This window comes from Nymphaea colorata, chromosome 14 (genome assembly GCF_008831285.2).
Source record: "Nymphaea colorata isolate Beijing-Zhang1983 chromosome 14, ASM883128v2, whole genome shotgun sequence".
Classification (NCBI taxonomy): domain Eukaryota; kingdom Viridiplantae; phylum Streptophyta; class Magnoliopsida; order Nymphaeales; family Nymphaeaceae; genus Nymphaea; species Nymphaea colorata.
The window spans coordinates 822,250-836,866 of NC_045151.1; the positions used below are offsets into that span (position 1 = coordinate 822,250).

General features: G+C 38.4%; 1 protein-coding gene across 1 annotated transcript; it reads left to right on the forward strand.

The window, feature by feature from the left end:
• The first annotated feature begins 4,901 nt into the window (after positions 1–4,901).
• On the forward strand, positions 4,902–6,110 carry LOC116267740 (AP2/ERF and B3 domain-containing transcription factor RAV1-like). Its single transcript, XM_031649617.2, has one exon. The coding sequence runs from the start codon at positions 4,916–4,918 to the stop codon at positions 5,999–6,001; it is 1,086 nt and encodes a 361-aa protein (XP_031505477.2). The 5' UTR covers positions 4,902–4,915; the 3' UTR covers positions 6,002–6,110.
• Positions 6,111–14,617: the final 8,507 nt, after the last annotated feature.

The window sequence follows — 14,617 nt, forward strand, 5'->3', positions numbered from 1 at the left end:
GCTATGTCCTGACTAGCTAAAGGCTGCAGAGGGTTTGTGAAGGAGAAGGGCCTCCAGGCAGGGCCATGAGAAACTTTATCATATAACTTTGAAGCATGCCGAGACCAACACCAACAAGATTAGTTGCCGGAGGAGAAGATGGATTGCTCTGCATATGACCAGCATTTTTGTCAGGTCAATCAATCGGCCTGACATCCATAACTCTCCCCAATCTTCTGGCATGATGCGCAAGTGTCACATGGTCATCATATTTAGGAAAGGATAACTTGTTTTTAAGTGGACTTTAGTATATTATATTCTTCTCTAATCAAGTGAATGTTAATGACCATTACTTATCATAGCATGTTGATCAACCAAATGCATTGAAAATTTTGCATTCAATAATGATTTTCAATATCAGTATTGGCACTTGAATCAAGAAAGGATCAATCCTGACATGTATAATCAATTGATCACATAAATTTCCAAACCTGAGTAGTAGATCTATGGACTTATTCACCATGGGAACATTTGATAGCCTTGGATTTGAGATTCTCAAGATCTGAAAACCGTGGATTTAAAGATCAGCTCCTCCCCCAATGATCTTAAATCCGACCTTTTTTGTCAATGCAAATAAATAAAATAAGGATTCTATATGTAGATCTTAAGTCTGACATAAGGTCCATAGTTTGATGAACTATAAATTTTATCATGGAACTTATATATATATATATATATATATTATATGTATATATATAAGTTAATGGTGTTTAATTTTTTAAATTAATTTTATGTGCATGCCTTCTTGTTTTCTTGCCTTTAAGGGTGAGCATCATGCTGGCTGGGTACCCAATGGGTAGTCAGGCTTGGGCTGGTTATTTGACCTCCGGATCGGCCCAATAAAGCTAGTGTGAGTCGGGTATTGGTGCCCAAATAGGCCCGATATATACATTTAAACCTCACCTCTCTTTGTTCTTTATTTTGTTCTCTCTCTTTCCAACTATTTCTACAAGCTTTTAAGCTTTTGCAGTAGGTACACCTTATATATATAATACAATGTTGTAAAAAGTATATAGTAAGCCGTATCAGTTTGGCTTTAAGATATGCTGTATCGTAAAATATCATAACATATCGTAACCGTATCGCTTTTTTTTTTAAATAAATCAGAAAAAAGAGGGAAAAAAATTGAAAAATTCATAAAAAAACAGTAAAAATCAAGAATAATATGTTCTTCATAAAAAACATGTTTACAGAATGATAGACTTATTATTGCTATAAAGTTACGGTTCATCATCCATAGACATCAAAATTCATAACAATATCAATCTAGAAAGCACAACAAATCAACAATTACATAACGTATATCATAATTTCATAACCATAGATTCATAAGTCATAAGGTCTATAAGTCTATGAGATACCACATTAAAAAACAAGTTTTAGATGTTATGTATTACATCACAAAATGATAATGAAATTGTGAATATGTTCAATGTCAATACATATAAAATGAAAGCACTCTCGACTCTTATTCATAATCTTCATCATATTCCTTCTCATCCTCATCTTCATCTTCTTGTTCATCTTCATCTTCATGATGTAGAAAAACCTCTTTCCTCTCAATGGGAATCAGCCACCCACGCACAAATCCATGGTTTAATCGATGGTTTCATGGTGAAAATCGATGATTTAACGATGAAAGTCGATGATTTCCTTTCATGGAGGACACAATCTCTAGGTTAGAAATGAAGAAGGAGCAGGTTTTTATAGAGAAAACTCGAAAAAAGGGTATTCAAGCCTCCTTTTTTTGAAATCAGCTCGTATGGTATGATACGGGGGCATGTATCGTACGTATCGTACGATACAGACACGATATACCCCTATTTACGATACGAAGGGTGTATCGTATCGTATTTTGTAAATGATACGATACATCATACGGTACATATCGTACAATACGACCTCGTTTCGTATGATACATACAACATTGCATATATATATATATATATATATATATATATATATATATATATATATATATATATATATATATATATATATATATATATATATATATATATATATATACCTGCTGCTGAAGCTTAAAAGCTTGTAGAAACAGTTGGTGACATTTATCACACCCATACGATGTACTTTCATTAAACAAATAATTGATTGGGTAATTTGGGGCGAGCGAGAGATTAATAACCCATTGCTTAGAAAAGAACCTGAAAGGCCCCTATTGTCCTTACATCCGGATTCCTGAGTTGCATCGCATCGGAGTCAATAACTGATTGTTGTACTTAACAAGTTGTAAAAGAGAGAATCTTAGAGGGTCCCTGACTTATTTTTGTGTTTCAAATGGCAATTAGATGCATGCTGTGAAATGGCCTTAAAATAACAAAGAAAACCACCAATCCCTACCTAATTTTTCTTTCTCTTGGTCGGTGTTAGTGTTCAGGGAAGCTGATAATGACCGTCTCACCATATGGCAACTGTCGGTATCTCCTCGGCTTCCATAACTTTACGACAAAGGGCGCACACTACAGTCATTAAAATCATCGTCTTTGTTGACATTTTAAAAGCTTTGGTAAACTGACTCGATAATAATATCGCTCAATGGACGACTCGAGTGCAAGAAAAAAACATCTGGCAGCTACCTGCCTGTAGATGTACGGTTAAGCATATATATATATATATATGTGTGTGTGTGTGTGTGTGTGTGTGTATATTAATGAAATGGTGATGAATGCTTGAAAGAGAAACAATGAGAAAATTGTAAAAGATTGATGGCAATAGCCATTGCATGTTCCTGCAGGCTTCAGAGGGAGTAATGGTGTCTTTCAAGACGATGGATTTTAATCAGTGTGTTTGGCAATTAATGATATCAGACATGCACTGCAGCCAATAACTTGTAAATCATAAACATCGGTACCACATTGAGGGCAAATGGTTGTCCCACGAAGTGGAAAATTGTCTGAAATAGAAGTCTGTCGTATGTCCATGAAAGGAGGATCCATATATAGTTGATCCCGGCGCCTATTAGTTATTTTCTGATATTTTCAAATCCTTGTTACCCATTTTCAATTTCTCTGAATTCATAAACTTCCATTTTCCTGTGACCACCATCTTCTGCTTTGGTTCTGATTTGACGGAGACAAGTCTGCCTTTGAAGTTCTAAACCATTGAATTCGGAAACCATCTTGACCAAACCGAAGCACTCTTGTTCTTCACATCCCAGCCTTTCAGGTTATTCTTTGATTCAAAGATGCAACAATTACACCAGATATTTGAAAATCCGTATTCTCACTTTAGATACTTCTCCCCAACCTGAGATGAGGATTCATGGATTTGAAGCATAATAGAAATCTTAAATCTGCCATCCTCAAAACTATAGTTTGCTAAGACTATAAATTTGAGGTGAAACTCACATCAAATTTCAATCTTTCCATTGAAATTGATATCAAATTAGATTTTCTAATATAAACCTGAGGTGATCAAATCTAACTTTTTACCTGGGTAAGTCCAAAAGTTTGAAGACAAAGGAATGAATTTGGAAAAGCCTGGAATGAATTAAAAGCGCGAGTCTAAAAAGGGATCGGAAAATGCCACTAAAGAAGGGGCCTGCATTTACAGATCAGCAGAAAAAACTCTCACATGAACAGGTTGTGCATGAGCGACAAGAAAAGGGAAGGCAAATGAAACGTGCTGAATCTGCCATAGAAATTTATTCTCGATCTCTGACACTTCTTGATCGGTTCCCCACCTCACTTTATCATTTTGGGGTCCATTCCTGAGTTACCACCGTAGGGATAATTCTTCAGCTTTCTTTCTACGTTCATTGCATCCGCAGCTCAGTAGCAGGACAGCACTGAACCGCTGATCACCAACTTGGCGCCATTTACAGCCTGTTCACGAGGACACCAGCTCAGACTCGCCATACATCTACAGCAACTTAAATTCGTCCATGTCTCCCTGCAACCATCATCCATAACCATAGTCACTTGGAAACCCGCATTCAAAACTCCCATTCAGTACTTCCTTCTTCGTACTCCTCTATCGCTTCATCAATGGCTTCCTAGATCTGCAGACCCTTTTCATCTGCTGGTAGCTGTGCTTGTGTACATCCAAAATTTGGGTTGTATTCATATTCAGACAGTCAGGAGTTGCTGAATGGGTTAAACTAACATGGCTGGGGATAATTTCGAGCTAGCTATTTGTTAATCTGCAACAATGAAGTGGATACGCCGACTTCAAGTGAGTCCCATATGTGAGCATTAAATGCCAAGTTCAAAGCCTGGGTACCATTATCGAACGATTCACTTCCTTGCAGACTAAGTAGGAGGGGGCTGCCTTGTTCCATAATCGGTACTGATATCTCTCTCGCCATTAATTGGCTTCACATAGGGAGGTGAACCAACATCAAACAGACGTCCCCTTATCTTCCATAATCGATACTGGTCTCTTTCTCGCTCTGTCTAGATTTCTCTCATCATTAATGCCTTACCATAGGGAGGTGAACCCACATCAAACAGACGTCCCCTTATGTTCAGTACAAGCAAATTTCTGCTCCGACCTCGCATCTTTCGATTATGATAAAATGAGGAAAACGGGAAAAGATAGTCAATTAATCGCTGCCATCGTTTGGCATCTTGTTCAGATGTGGTGTCCCAGCTACAGGGACCATTGATATGTATACAGTAAAAATGCATCTTAAGTCAGCGTCCTGTGTCCGTCTACTGATTTTTGTTGCTTGCTGCGACCCATCTTACATATGGACAGTTTAGTAAAGGAGCACACAGATATGCTCTTGTTTTGACTTTAGATATTGTGTCACAGTGCCGCTGTTAAAAAGATCTGCTCAGTAATATTGTTCTCGTGTTTTCACTTTAATGGCGTCATAGTCCAGGATCTTCCGCCTTTTAAAGAAAGGAAGATGAGAGAGAGGAAGACGAAGACAGAGAGGGCAATACCTCGACTTTCTCCACATGTTCTGGACATTCGCACTGCAGCTCCGAGCAGCATGGAAAGAATCAGTGAATGCTGGAGCCTCGGGGGGTTAGAAGATCAGAAGCCCTTCTTACTCCACGGCAGCAACAGTGAGCCGAGAACCACCGCCATTGCCGACAGCAGATTAGGACTGGTGACTCCTACCAGGAGGCTTCCATGCTCCCGCTATAAGGGAGTGGTTCCTCAACCAAATGGCAAATGGGGAGCTCAGATATACGAGCGGAACCACCGTGTCTGGCTGGGGACGTTTCGCACCGAGGTAGAGGCTGCGGTGGCCTACGACGTCGCCGTCCTCAAGTTCAGAGGCGGCGAGGCCGTCACCAACTTCAGGATCGTGTGGGAAGACCAGCATCAGACCTGCTTTCTGGAGGCTCACTCCAAGGAAGAGATCATCGACATGCTCAGGAGGAACACCTACCATGACGAGCTGGCTGCTGCCGAGGAGAGGGGCGCCGCCGCCGCTGACTCCTTCCCCTCATCGTCATGGGCAGGTCGTGAGTCTTGTCCCCGGTTCCTGGAAAAAGAGGAGCTCTTCGATAAAGTCCTCACGCCCAGCGATGTGGGGAAGCTCAACAGGCTCGTGATTCCCAAGCATCAAGCCGAGGCTTGCTTCCCTCAGCTACTCGAGGGTGAAAGCGACGGGTTGCTACTGAGCTTTGAGGATGAATCTGGTCGAGTTTGGAGGATCAAGTACTGTTACTGGAGTAGCAGCCAGAGCTTCGTCCTAACCAGAGGGTGGAGAGGGTTTGTGAGGGAGAAGGGGCTCAAGGCGGGGGATGTGATTACGTTCTTCAGGTCCAAAGGGCTTGAGAACATGTACTACATTAACTGGAAAAGTTTGGAAGCCGGCGAACTCCATCAGACGCCAGAGGAGTGGCCGGAGTGCAGATCGGTCTTAAAGCACGACCTCCTGCATCAACAAGGTCAGTCGTTTAGGCTCTTTGGAACTGATTTAACTGCGCAACATATTGAGGCGCTAAGTGTAACTAGCAATAGCAGTTCTAGTGATTGAGTCTGTTCGAGGCAAGCATAGTGGCAGAGTTGCTGACTCATGTACAGAGATCACATTTTGCTTTCTTGCAAACTCTATATCCATATATGATAAGGTTTCTGTCTATGGAACTTTTAAAGGGTGTTCGATAGCCTTGGATTTCAGATCCTAAGGATTCGAGAACTGTCGATTTTAAGATCAGACCCTCCCCCTCTCATCTTTTTGGTCAATCCAAAGTTTTAAAAGATAGATCTTTAGCAGTTCTGATAAATCATTTGAAAATACATTTGCAGCTGCAATCTCATCTTATATCAACCTCAACAAATTTCAAATTCAACCTTTTGTCAGTCAGTCAATTGATAAAGTCCGCAAACTGCGAAATGATATTCAAGTTTTCAGCTCCTCTGGAAGTGTCATACATGACTTCATATCCAGGATGATAATTGGAGTCGATGAGCTTAGAAGTGGCTTGTAACGCCTATCCATTTTCTGCTGCACTACAATAGATTATAGTTTAACCTCTTCGAATATCAAAGTTCCCTCAAGTTTCGCTTCCCTATATCTTAATAGTATTACTTCTTACTTCTGCTACTGTAACTACGTATGGCATAAACCTCAATCATTAGCACCTGAGATTGGGTTATCCCTCCACATCTAGAAATAAATTGCTTTCATCTTGTTGTCCTGAAATCACCTTCTCTAAGTGTTTTCGTAAAGTGTGTCCAATGGCAAAACAAACCAGGTTATAGTTCGGTCGCAATGCTCCTGTTTTAGTGCATTCAAACTTATGCATTGCGATAAATGGGCACATTAATCATAGACATCCTTAACAAGAGCCCATTATCTTTTAACTATTAATGTTGAGGACTACTCAAGAACAATGTGAGTTTTTTCTCATGTGACAGAAGTATGTGATAAAACATTTGTTAAAACAATTTTGTAGCTTGGTTGAACATCGGTTTAGAATATCTTAAACTCAAACATGAAAGGTTGGATTTGGCATCTCTTGAAGTCGTAGATCTTCATGAAAAAAACTATTCATGGATCCAGCTCTGTATATAAACCTCAATAGAATTATATAGTGGAGAGAATGCATCAGCACTTATTATCAATTGCACGTCATGCTCCGAGGTTTCAAGCAAATATGGCGATCAAATATTGGAGAGAATACATTTTGATTGCTGCTTATTCTATGAACCAAACTCTATTTCCCGTGCTTCAAAGAAAAATAACTTTATAGAGGTGTGCCTGCTGTAAATGTGTTTGCAAAACAAAATATAGAGCTAATGAACACATTGAAAGGTACAAGTCAAGCGTGGTGGCTAAAGGACTAATAAATCAAAGAGCTGGCCGATTATCATAAAGTGTATACTACATAGGTGCCTACTAACTGTTGCACTAACAAGTAATTGGATTTTCCAGCAGATGGAAGTGTGTAATACTATAATGCCTTCATCCTCAATGATTTAGAAGAACAAGTTTATATAATGTTTCTGCTTGGCCGTGGTGAAGGGGAGACTCAAATGTCTAAACTAAACAAGAGTCTAAATGGTTTAAAGTAGGCACCACACAACTAGTTTGAAAAGTTCTTCGTTGCATCAGAAAAATATGGTTTGAATTTCATTCTTGTAAATGAGATGCTTTTTGGAAGTGTGTTGGATGGCTTCAAAACTACATGGGTACTATTTTAAAGAGCAGAAATTTTTTATTCGTAAACTACCGAAAGAGATAAAATTGGTATAGATATTTTTAATAAATTTTATGCAACATGGTGTACATGGCACTCAAGTCTACAGTTCGTTTATTGATAGAATCGCTATGACACTTTATGTAAAAAAGAAAATTTAAAAGAAAATGGAAGAGAAGCTTTGTATGTAAAATTGTACGGAAAAAAGAGATGGTGCTGCTTATTTTATTGCTTGTTCTATTGGTGGCAGGAAAACAACCAAATTTACTGGAGTCTGGCACAGATGCGTGACCAGCACTTTTAGTTAGCACTGCCTCGAAAGGTGCTGCCAATAGTCTTCAAGGGAATTAGCATTACTGACAGAATAAGAAATAGATAGACGGCCAGGCAGGGGGCTTCATTTCAAATTTCTATCGCGTCAACCATTTGTACTGCAAAGGACACAAAGCAGTTCATATATTTTATAAAGATTCATATATTTTATAAAGATAACTAAGTTAGGTAAAAACTTGAGCCTTCAGCCCCGCTGTGGATCTCCCTGGTCACCCGATAAAGGTGCTGCCGACAATCGAGTAGATCTTAATTTTAGCCAATTCTTGTGAAGAAAGCCTGCGATTCGCCACCTTATCATTAACCCTCTCTGTGTTCTTTGTCCCTTTCTCCTCTCGGCCTCCGGACTTAAAACGCACGAGCCCTCGGTCGCGCACCATTTGGTCTGCCATGTCATGCCTGTTTCCCATTTCCCCTCTGACATGCAACTTTCGCTTCATCACATGCACGTCCAACTGACTGGTGTCGTCTTCGTTGGAATCAGCAACGGGTTTTTGAAATGCTTTCAGATGGGGAGCTCCGTGTACTCCTCTTTAATCAAATAGTTAATCATTTATGAGTTGTCTGGCTGTTCATACGTCACATTGATCATGTAATAGGGGTGTCAACTATCTCATTCTAATCGGACGTATATCTTATTATATCTATCTTTTCCGATATCTATGTATGGATTCAAATTCATATTTAAATTTGGATGAAAAAAATTTTATACCATAAATTAAACCATCTGATTTCATGATCCGAAACCAATTTTTAAATAAACATCTGAACCTGATTTTTAAATTAACATCTGAATCCAAAATTAAATCTGATATTACTATGTTATAGATATTAAGTAATGATATTTGTTTAAAACCATATCTGGTCTGATCCAAATCCGAATTTAGTCAAAACTTACTTAAATTTGAATTTGAATCCGAATCCAATCAAATGCCATTTTTATACCTGAGTCTGATCTGAATTCTTAATTGAATATCAATATTTTTATGCACTTTGGTTGGATCTCACATCCAAAAAGATTTATTAACATCCCCTTGTTTTTAAGATCAAAGAAATCCTATTGTTTGTGGAAAATTAGTGCTTGGTTTTATTAATAATGAATGAATTAACTTTATGAGTTATTGTTTCTGTTTTCTCTTCCTGTTTTTGCACAAGTACTCCATGCTATGATCAGCTTTCTTGACACAGTTATATTCTTTTGCTTCCCAAATGCTGGGGCCATTAATGTTGATCAATATCAATCCGGATTCTAGTTTTCCCTATTTCATTGTTAAGATTAATTTAAATTATTTTTTAAATACATATATAGAACTTACGGCTTGTTTGGTTGGAGGGAAAGGGAGAGAAAGGAAGAAAGTGTGTTTGGCTGCAAGGGGAGGAAAGGAAAGGAAAGGAAAGGAAAGGAAAGGGAGGGATTGTCTAGTCTAAATGCAATCTTTTTCAAATCGGACGGATTGTGAAGGAAAAAAAAGGAAAGGAAGAAGAAGAGTCTTTTTATTCCCACACTACCCCTCTCATTCCTTTCCTTTCCTTTCTATCCAAACAAGCTTTTAAATCATTTTTTTCATTTTCATTCCTTTCTCTTCCCTTCCCTTTCCTTTCCCTCCCTTGATTTCCCTCCCTTTCCCTCCAACCAAACAGGGCGTTAATGTCGGTGACTCTATCCCCTGCGTTTTCTGACAGGAATTTAAGTAGTCAAGTTTGCGTAAGTTCCGGCCATCTAATATTAAGACGTCCAACCCCGGAATAACCTATTTACCATGTGTCTGAAAAAAATAGTTTCGGACCCACCACATACACAAAGTCCAGAATATCTTATTTACTGTGGGTCTAATATGAAATCTATGGATCTCAAATTACTGTGGATCTTATCTCCACATTGAAACATGCTAAGGTGGTTCAGAGTTTCTTTTATGATTGGGGTGGGAAGCATTACAACCACCGACTAAAATATCTTGCATCCATTATTTCCAAATGAGTATCTCCTATAGAAATCTAACTGAAGAGAGAACATTTTACCGGCACGAGTTATGAGAATGAAATCAAAGAGAACAAAAAAAAAAGGGTGTAGGTAAGCCACTAAAAATTTTCCTGTAAGATTTCAACAAGATGGCCTATGATAGATACCATCAAAACATCGAGTGAATCTCCCTTTGTAAGAATCGTCATTGGAGAAAAGATTTTCCCATTTACCAGAGTTTTCTGGGGTAGTATAAAGTGACATCCTTACATATTCAAGTCAAGTAAAGGCCATATTTGATGTCGACCATAACTAAACTTGATTCTTCACACATACTAATGCATATATGCAGATAAATTATGAAAACGATTGCTTCGCGTATTGGAAGAACACGGATCATATTAAATTAATGAAGGTTGGTAATGGCCATTGACTAACTGCGAGCTATCTGGACGGTGGTCGCCAGAAAGATGCATGTAACGCAAGACCTAGATGCCGGACGGTGCCTTCCACGAGATGACTACTCAAGTTAGCCTGCAATGATAGGTTGGCCGGAGGACGGTTCTGTCTGGATGGCGGTGGCCGGAAATGTTTACATACATACGTCCGAACGACTAAAAGCACGAACTGATGAAAACATCAAATAAGGAAGGGGACAAGGAGGCTTCCTCTCATGAACAAGCGTTGCAGAGAGACAGAAGACAAACTAGAAGAAAACAAAAAATCTTTGTGCCCACCACTCCTTATTAAACTGACTCCGGTCGATCGGATTGAATTGCCAACCAGGAGATCAATGCGATCAAACTGTCATGGAAGTTATTGGTCATGATGGTCCTTTGCCTGAACACTGTGATCCCTCTCCCGTACGTCTTGCTTCATTATCGATTTGAATTCCTTCTCCAGGTTCATTATCTGCGCTTCCATGGTTCAGTTACCGAACACTATGCATTGATCACCAACTTGGCGGTATCCACGGGCTGTTCACGAGAAAACCAGCTCAGACTGACCATATACTTACTGACCATATACTTACAGCCATTTAAATGTTTCCAGATTTCCAGCTATCGCTGTCTATAATCATAGGTTCATAGAAACCTAAAGATTATTCATAATGAATTTTGTAAATTCTGCTTATATAACTCAGCTTCCATGCTGGAAATACTGTTAGAAGACCTGTCGTTATATAAGGCTGGTTCAAAATATCCCTAACAAGAATTGATGAAGACTGCGGAAGGCTCCAGAATAATTCAGTTTCGCTTGGAATCTCATTTTAATATCTTGTATCAAAATATATTAAAGAGATTTATTTCCATTCTTTCATTAAACTCTATCCACATGGTAGAAAAGCAATTGCAGTTTTTGTGCAAAGTCTGGTTTTTAGTAGCGCCGCCTCCTCTTCAGCCGAATGAGAACAACAAACTAACGAAGGAAGTCGAAGACTCGAGTCTCGAATGCCATCGATTTGGTGCAAAAATTTTAACCTAGCGGTCCTAGCCCCTTTCCTATCTGAAAATACTTTTTTGCCACTAAAAGGGGCAAACAAGTTTTAAAACAACCAACTTTTTAAACAATTTACACGCTGTGCCATTTTCGGTCGCACCTTAAAGAAAATGGCAAAAAATGCGCGTTTTATACCCTTTTTTTTAATTTTTGCCGTTTTTTTTAATAAAACGTGTCTTATTCCTGTTTTATTGGATGGAGAGTCATTTGGAGAGTCATTTGGCGTATAATACGCGTTTTTTAAAAAAAAACACCGTTTTTTGTGACAATGGAGCAGGTCTATGACACTGGTGCTTTATGCTAAAAACAAGTTAGGATTTGTCAATGGCAGTATCCTCAACCTCTTGTTGTAGTACCTGAGTACCAGTCATGGGTGCGATGCAATGACTTAGTTCTCTCATGGATCATTAACTCATTATCAAAGGATTTGGCGAGTAGTATTATCTATGCTACCACTATGAGGGAGGTTTGGTGGACCTGCAAGAATGTTTTACACAAAGTATGTTCATCGTAAGTACCAGTTGAAGTCTGAAATCAATTGTCTTTCTCAAGGTATGCTTTTTATTGTTGCTTATTTCACCAAATTGAAGGCATTGTAGGATGAGTTGGGATCGTATGAACCTTTGCCACCATGCACATGTGGTGCGTTGAAGGAAGTATCTGGTAGACAACAAGAATAAAAGGTAATACAGTTTTTGATGGGCTTGAATGAAACATATAATGTGATTCGTGGACAAGTTTTGTTGATTGAACCACAATCTACAATTGGAAAAGTATATAATCTAATGTTGCAAGAAGAAAAGCAAAGAGAAGCAAGAGTTCAGTTTCTTATTGATCATGTTAACTTTTTTGTTAATTCAGATTTAAGAATGAACAAAAATAGAAATCAAAAGAGACACAATTCACTTCTCTTTTTGTCAAGCAACAGGGCAAGCTAGAGATAGGTGTTATAAGTTAAATGGCTTTCCACCTAACTTCAAAGGCAATAAATACAAACAGTATAAACCACTCAAGCAGATGAACACTGCTTCTAGTATGAATGATGTTGTTGCAGAAAATGCTCATAGTGCTGCAGGAACAGTAAGCCATGGAAAGGAGGCCAACTAAGATGCAGCGCCTATCTTGACTTTAGAGGAGTACCAACAATTCAAATAACTTTTTAAGGAGAAATTTGTCCCAACTTCTTCTTCACCTCAGCTTAACATGGCTGATATGTCTATTTCTTATCCAAACCTTTGGGTATTGGATAGTGGTGCCAAAGACCATATGTCCTCCTCTCTGAACTCCATGACCAATGTTGTTAAACTTGGCTTTCTTTATTCTATTTGTTTACTAGATTACAATTTTGTTCATGCCACACATAAGACAAACTAAAATCTAATCAACTAGTTCTTAAACATGTTCTTTACATACTTTAATTTAGATATAATATGTTATCCATTAGTCAACTGACCAAGTCATCTAGGTGGTGTGTTTGTTTTGCTTGTGACAAATGTTACATTTAGGTCCATAACTCCAAGATGATGATTGGCGCAGGTGAAATGCAAAATGGATTGTACTTCCTTAAACCAGCTGTGAGCAAACCTGTAGACTTTGTCTCTACTAGCACACAAACTAAAATCTGGCATTTAAGGCTTGGCCACTGCTTAGTTTGCAAAAATAGAATGTTTTCAGCTCTTGATCATTCTATAGAAATGTCAAAAACTAGTTGTGAAGTTTGTTACTTGTCAAGGCAAGCTCACTTGCCTTTTCCAATTAGTAATACTAAATCTGAGTGCTTGTTTGATTTAATTCACTGTAACATTTGGGGTCCTTATAGTCAAACATCTATTTCAGGTGCTCAATACTTTCTCACAATTGTTGATGATTATTCTAAAGCCACTTGGGTCACATTCTTCAATGCTTCTTTAAAATAATTGAAAATCAATTTCATACATATGTGAAAAGGATTAGGACATATAATGAAGCTGAATTCTTTTCAAATGAAATGCAAAAGTTTTTACTTGTTGAAGGCACCTTGCACTGCATCAACACACACAAGCAAAATGGGGTAGTTGAATGTAAACATAGACATCTATTAGATGTCACTAGATGCTTAAGAATTCATGCATGCTTGCCTTTGAAATTTTAGGATCAATGTATACTTGATGTGTATTTTGTTAATAGAACACCCACACTTGTGCTTCAAGGAGAGATTTCACATGAGAGTTTATTTGGTAGAAAACCCTCGTATTCTCGTATATTTGGGTGTCTCTCTGTCATGTCACCAATGTAATGCCAAAATCCAAATTTGACCAAAGAGCTCAAAAGTGGATTTTCTTGGGGTATCCATATAGCCAAAAAGGACACAATATACAATCTTGAGTCTCATAAAAGTATGTCAACAGGAGTAAAATTCTTTGAATTTGTCTTTCCATTCAAAGATTATAATGATGAAAACCCCTTGTCGTGTTACCTATTTCTATTCCTGATCAAGAGTTGGATAACATAGTTGATGCAACAAACACAAGTTCAGCCCATCTAAATCTACCTAAACTCAGCCTAAATGAAGTGAGAATGCCCATGAAACCAGCCCAAATCAAATTCCGCAACAAGAAATTTCATCGGATTTAATCTTGCGTCACTCTCAAAGAGAACGCAGACCATCAACCACAAAGACTTTTATTGTGGAATTGGAGATGCTGATTGTAGCTCACCTGCTCCGTCATCAACTGGGAGCGGGTGGATCAAAACACAGTAGTAAATTTCCTTTGTCTAAGTACATGTCCTTTGAGAATTTCTTTACACCTCATAAAGCATTTTTAGTGGCCATCTCTAAAGATTTTTGAACCGTCCTCCTTTAGTCAAGCGATTAAGCATCAATGTTGGCGTGACACCATGGCTGCTGAACTTAAAGCACTAGAAGAAAATGAAAAATGGGATATGGTGCATGCTTGAAAAGGCATAAAACCCATAGGGTGTAAGTGGGTTTACTAAATTAAATACATTTCTACTGGAATAGTTGAGAGTTTCAAAGGAAGGCGTGTAGCCAAAGGCCATGCCCAAGTTGAAGGCCTTGACTATCATGACACTTATACTCGGGTGCAAAGCTTGACACAGTGAGGACTTTGCTTGCTGTTGCAGCCAAGGATACTTGAGTGCTGCATTAAAAGGATGTCCA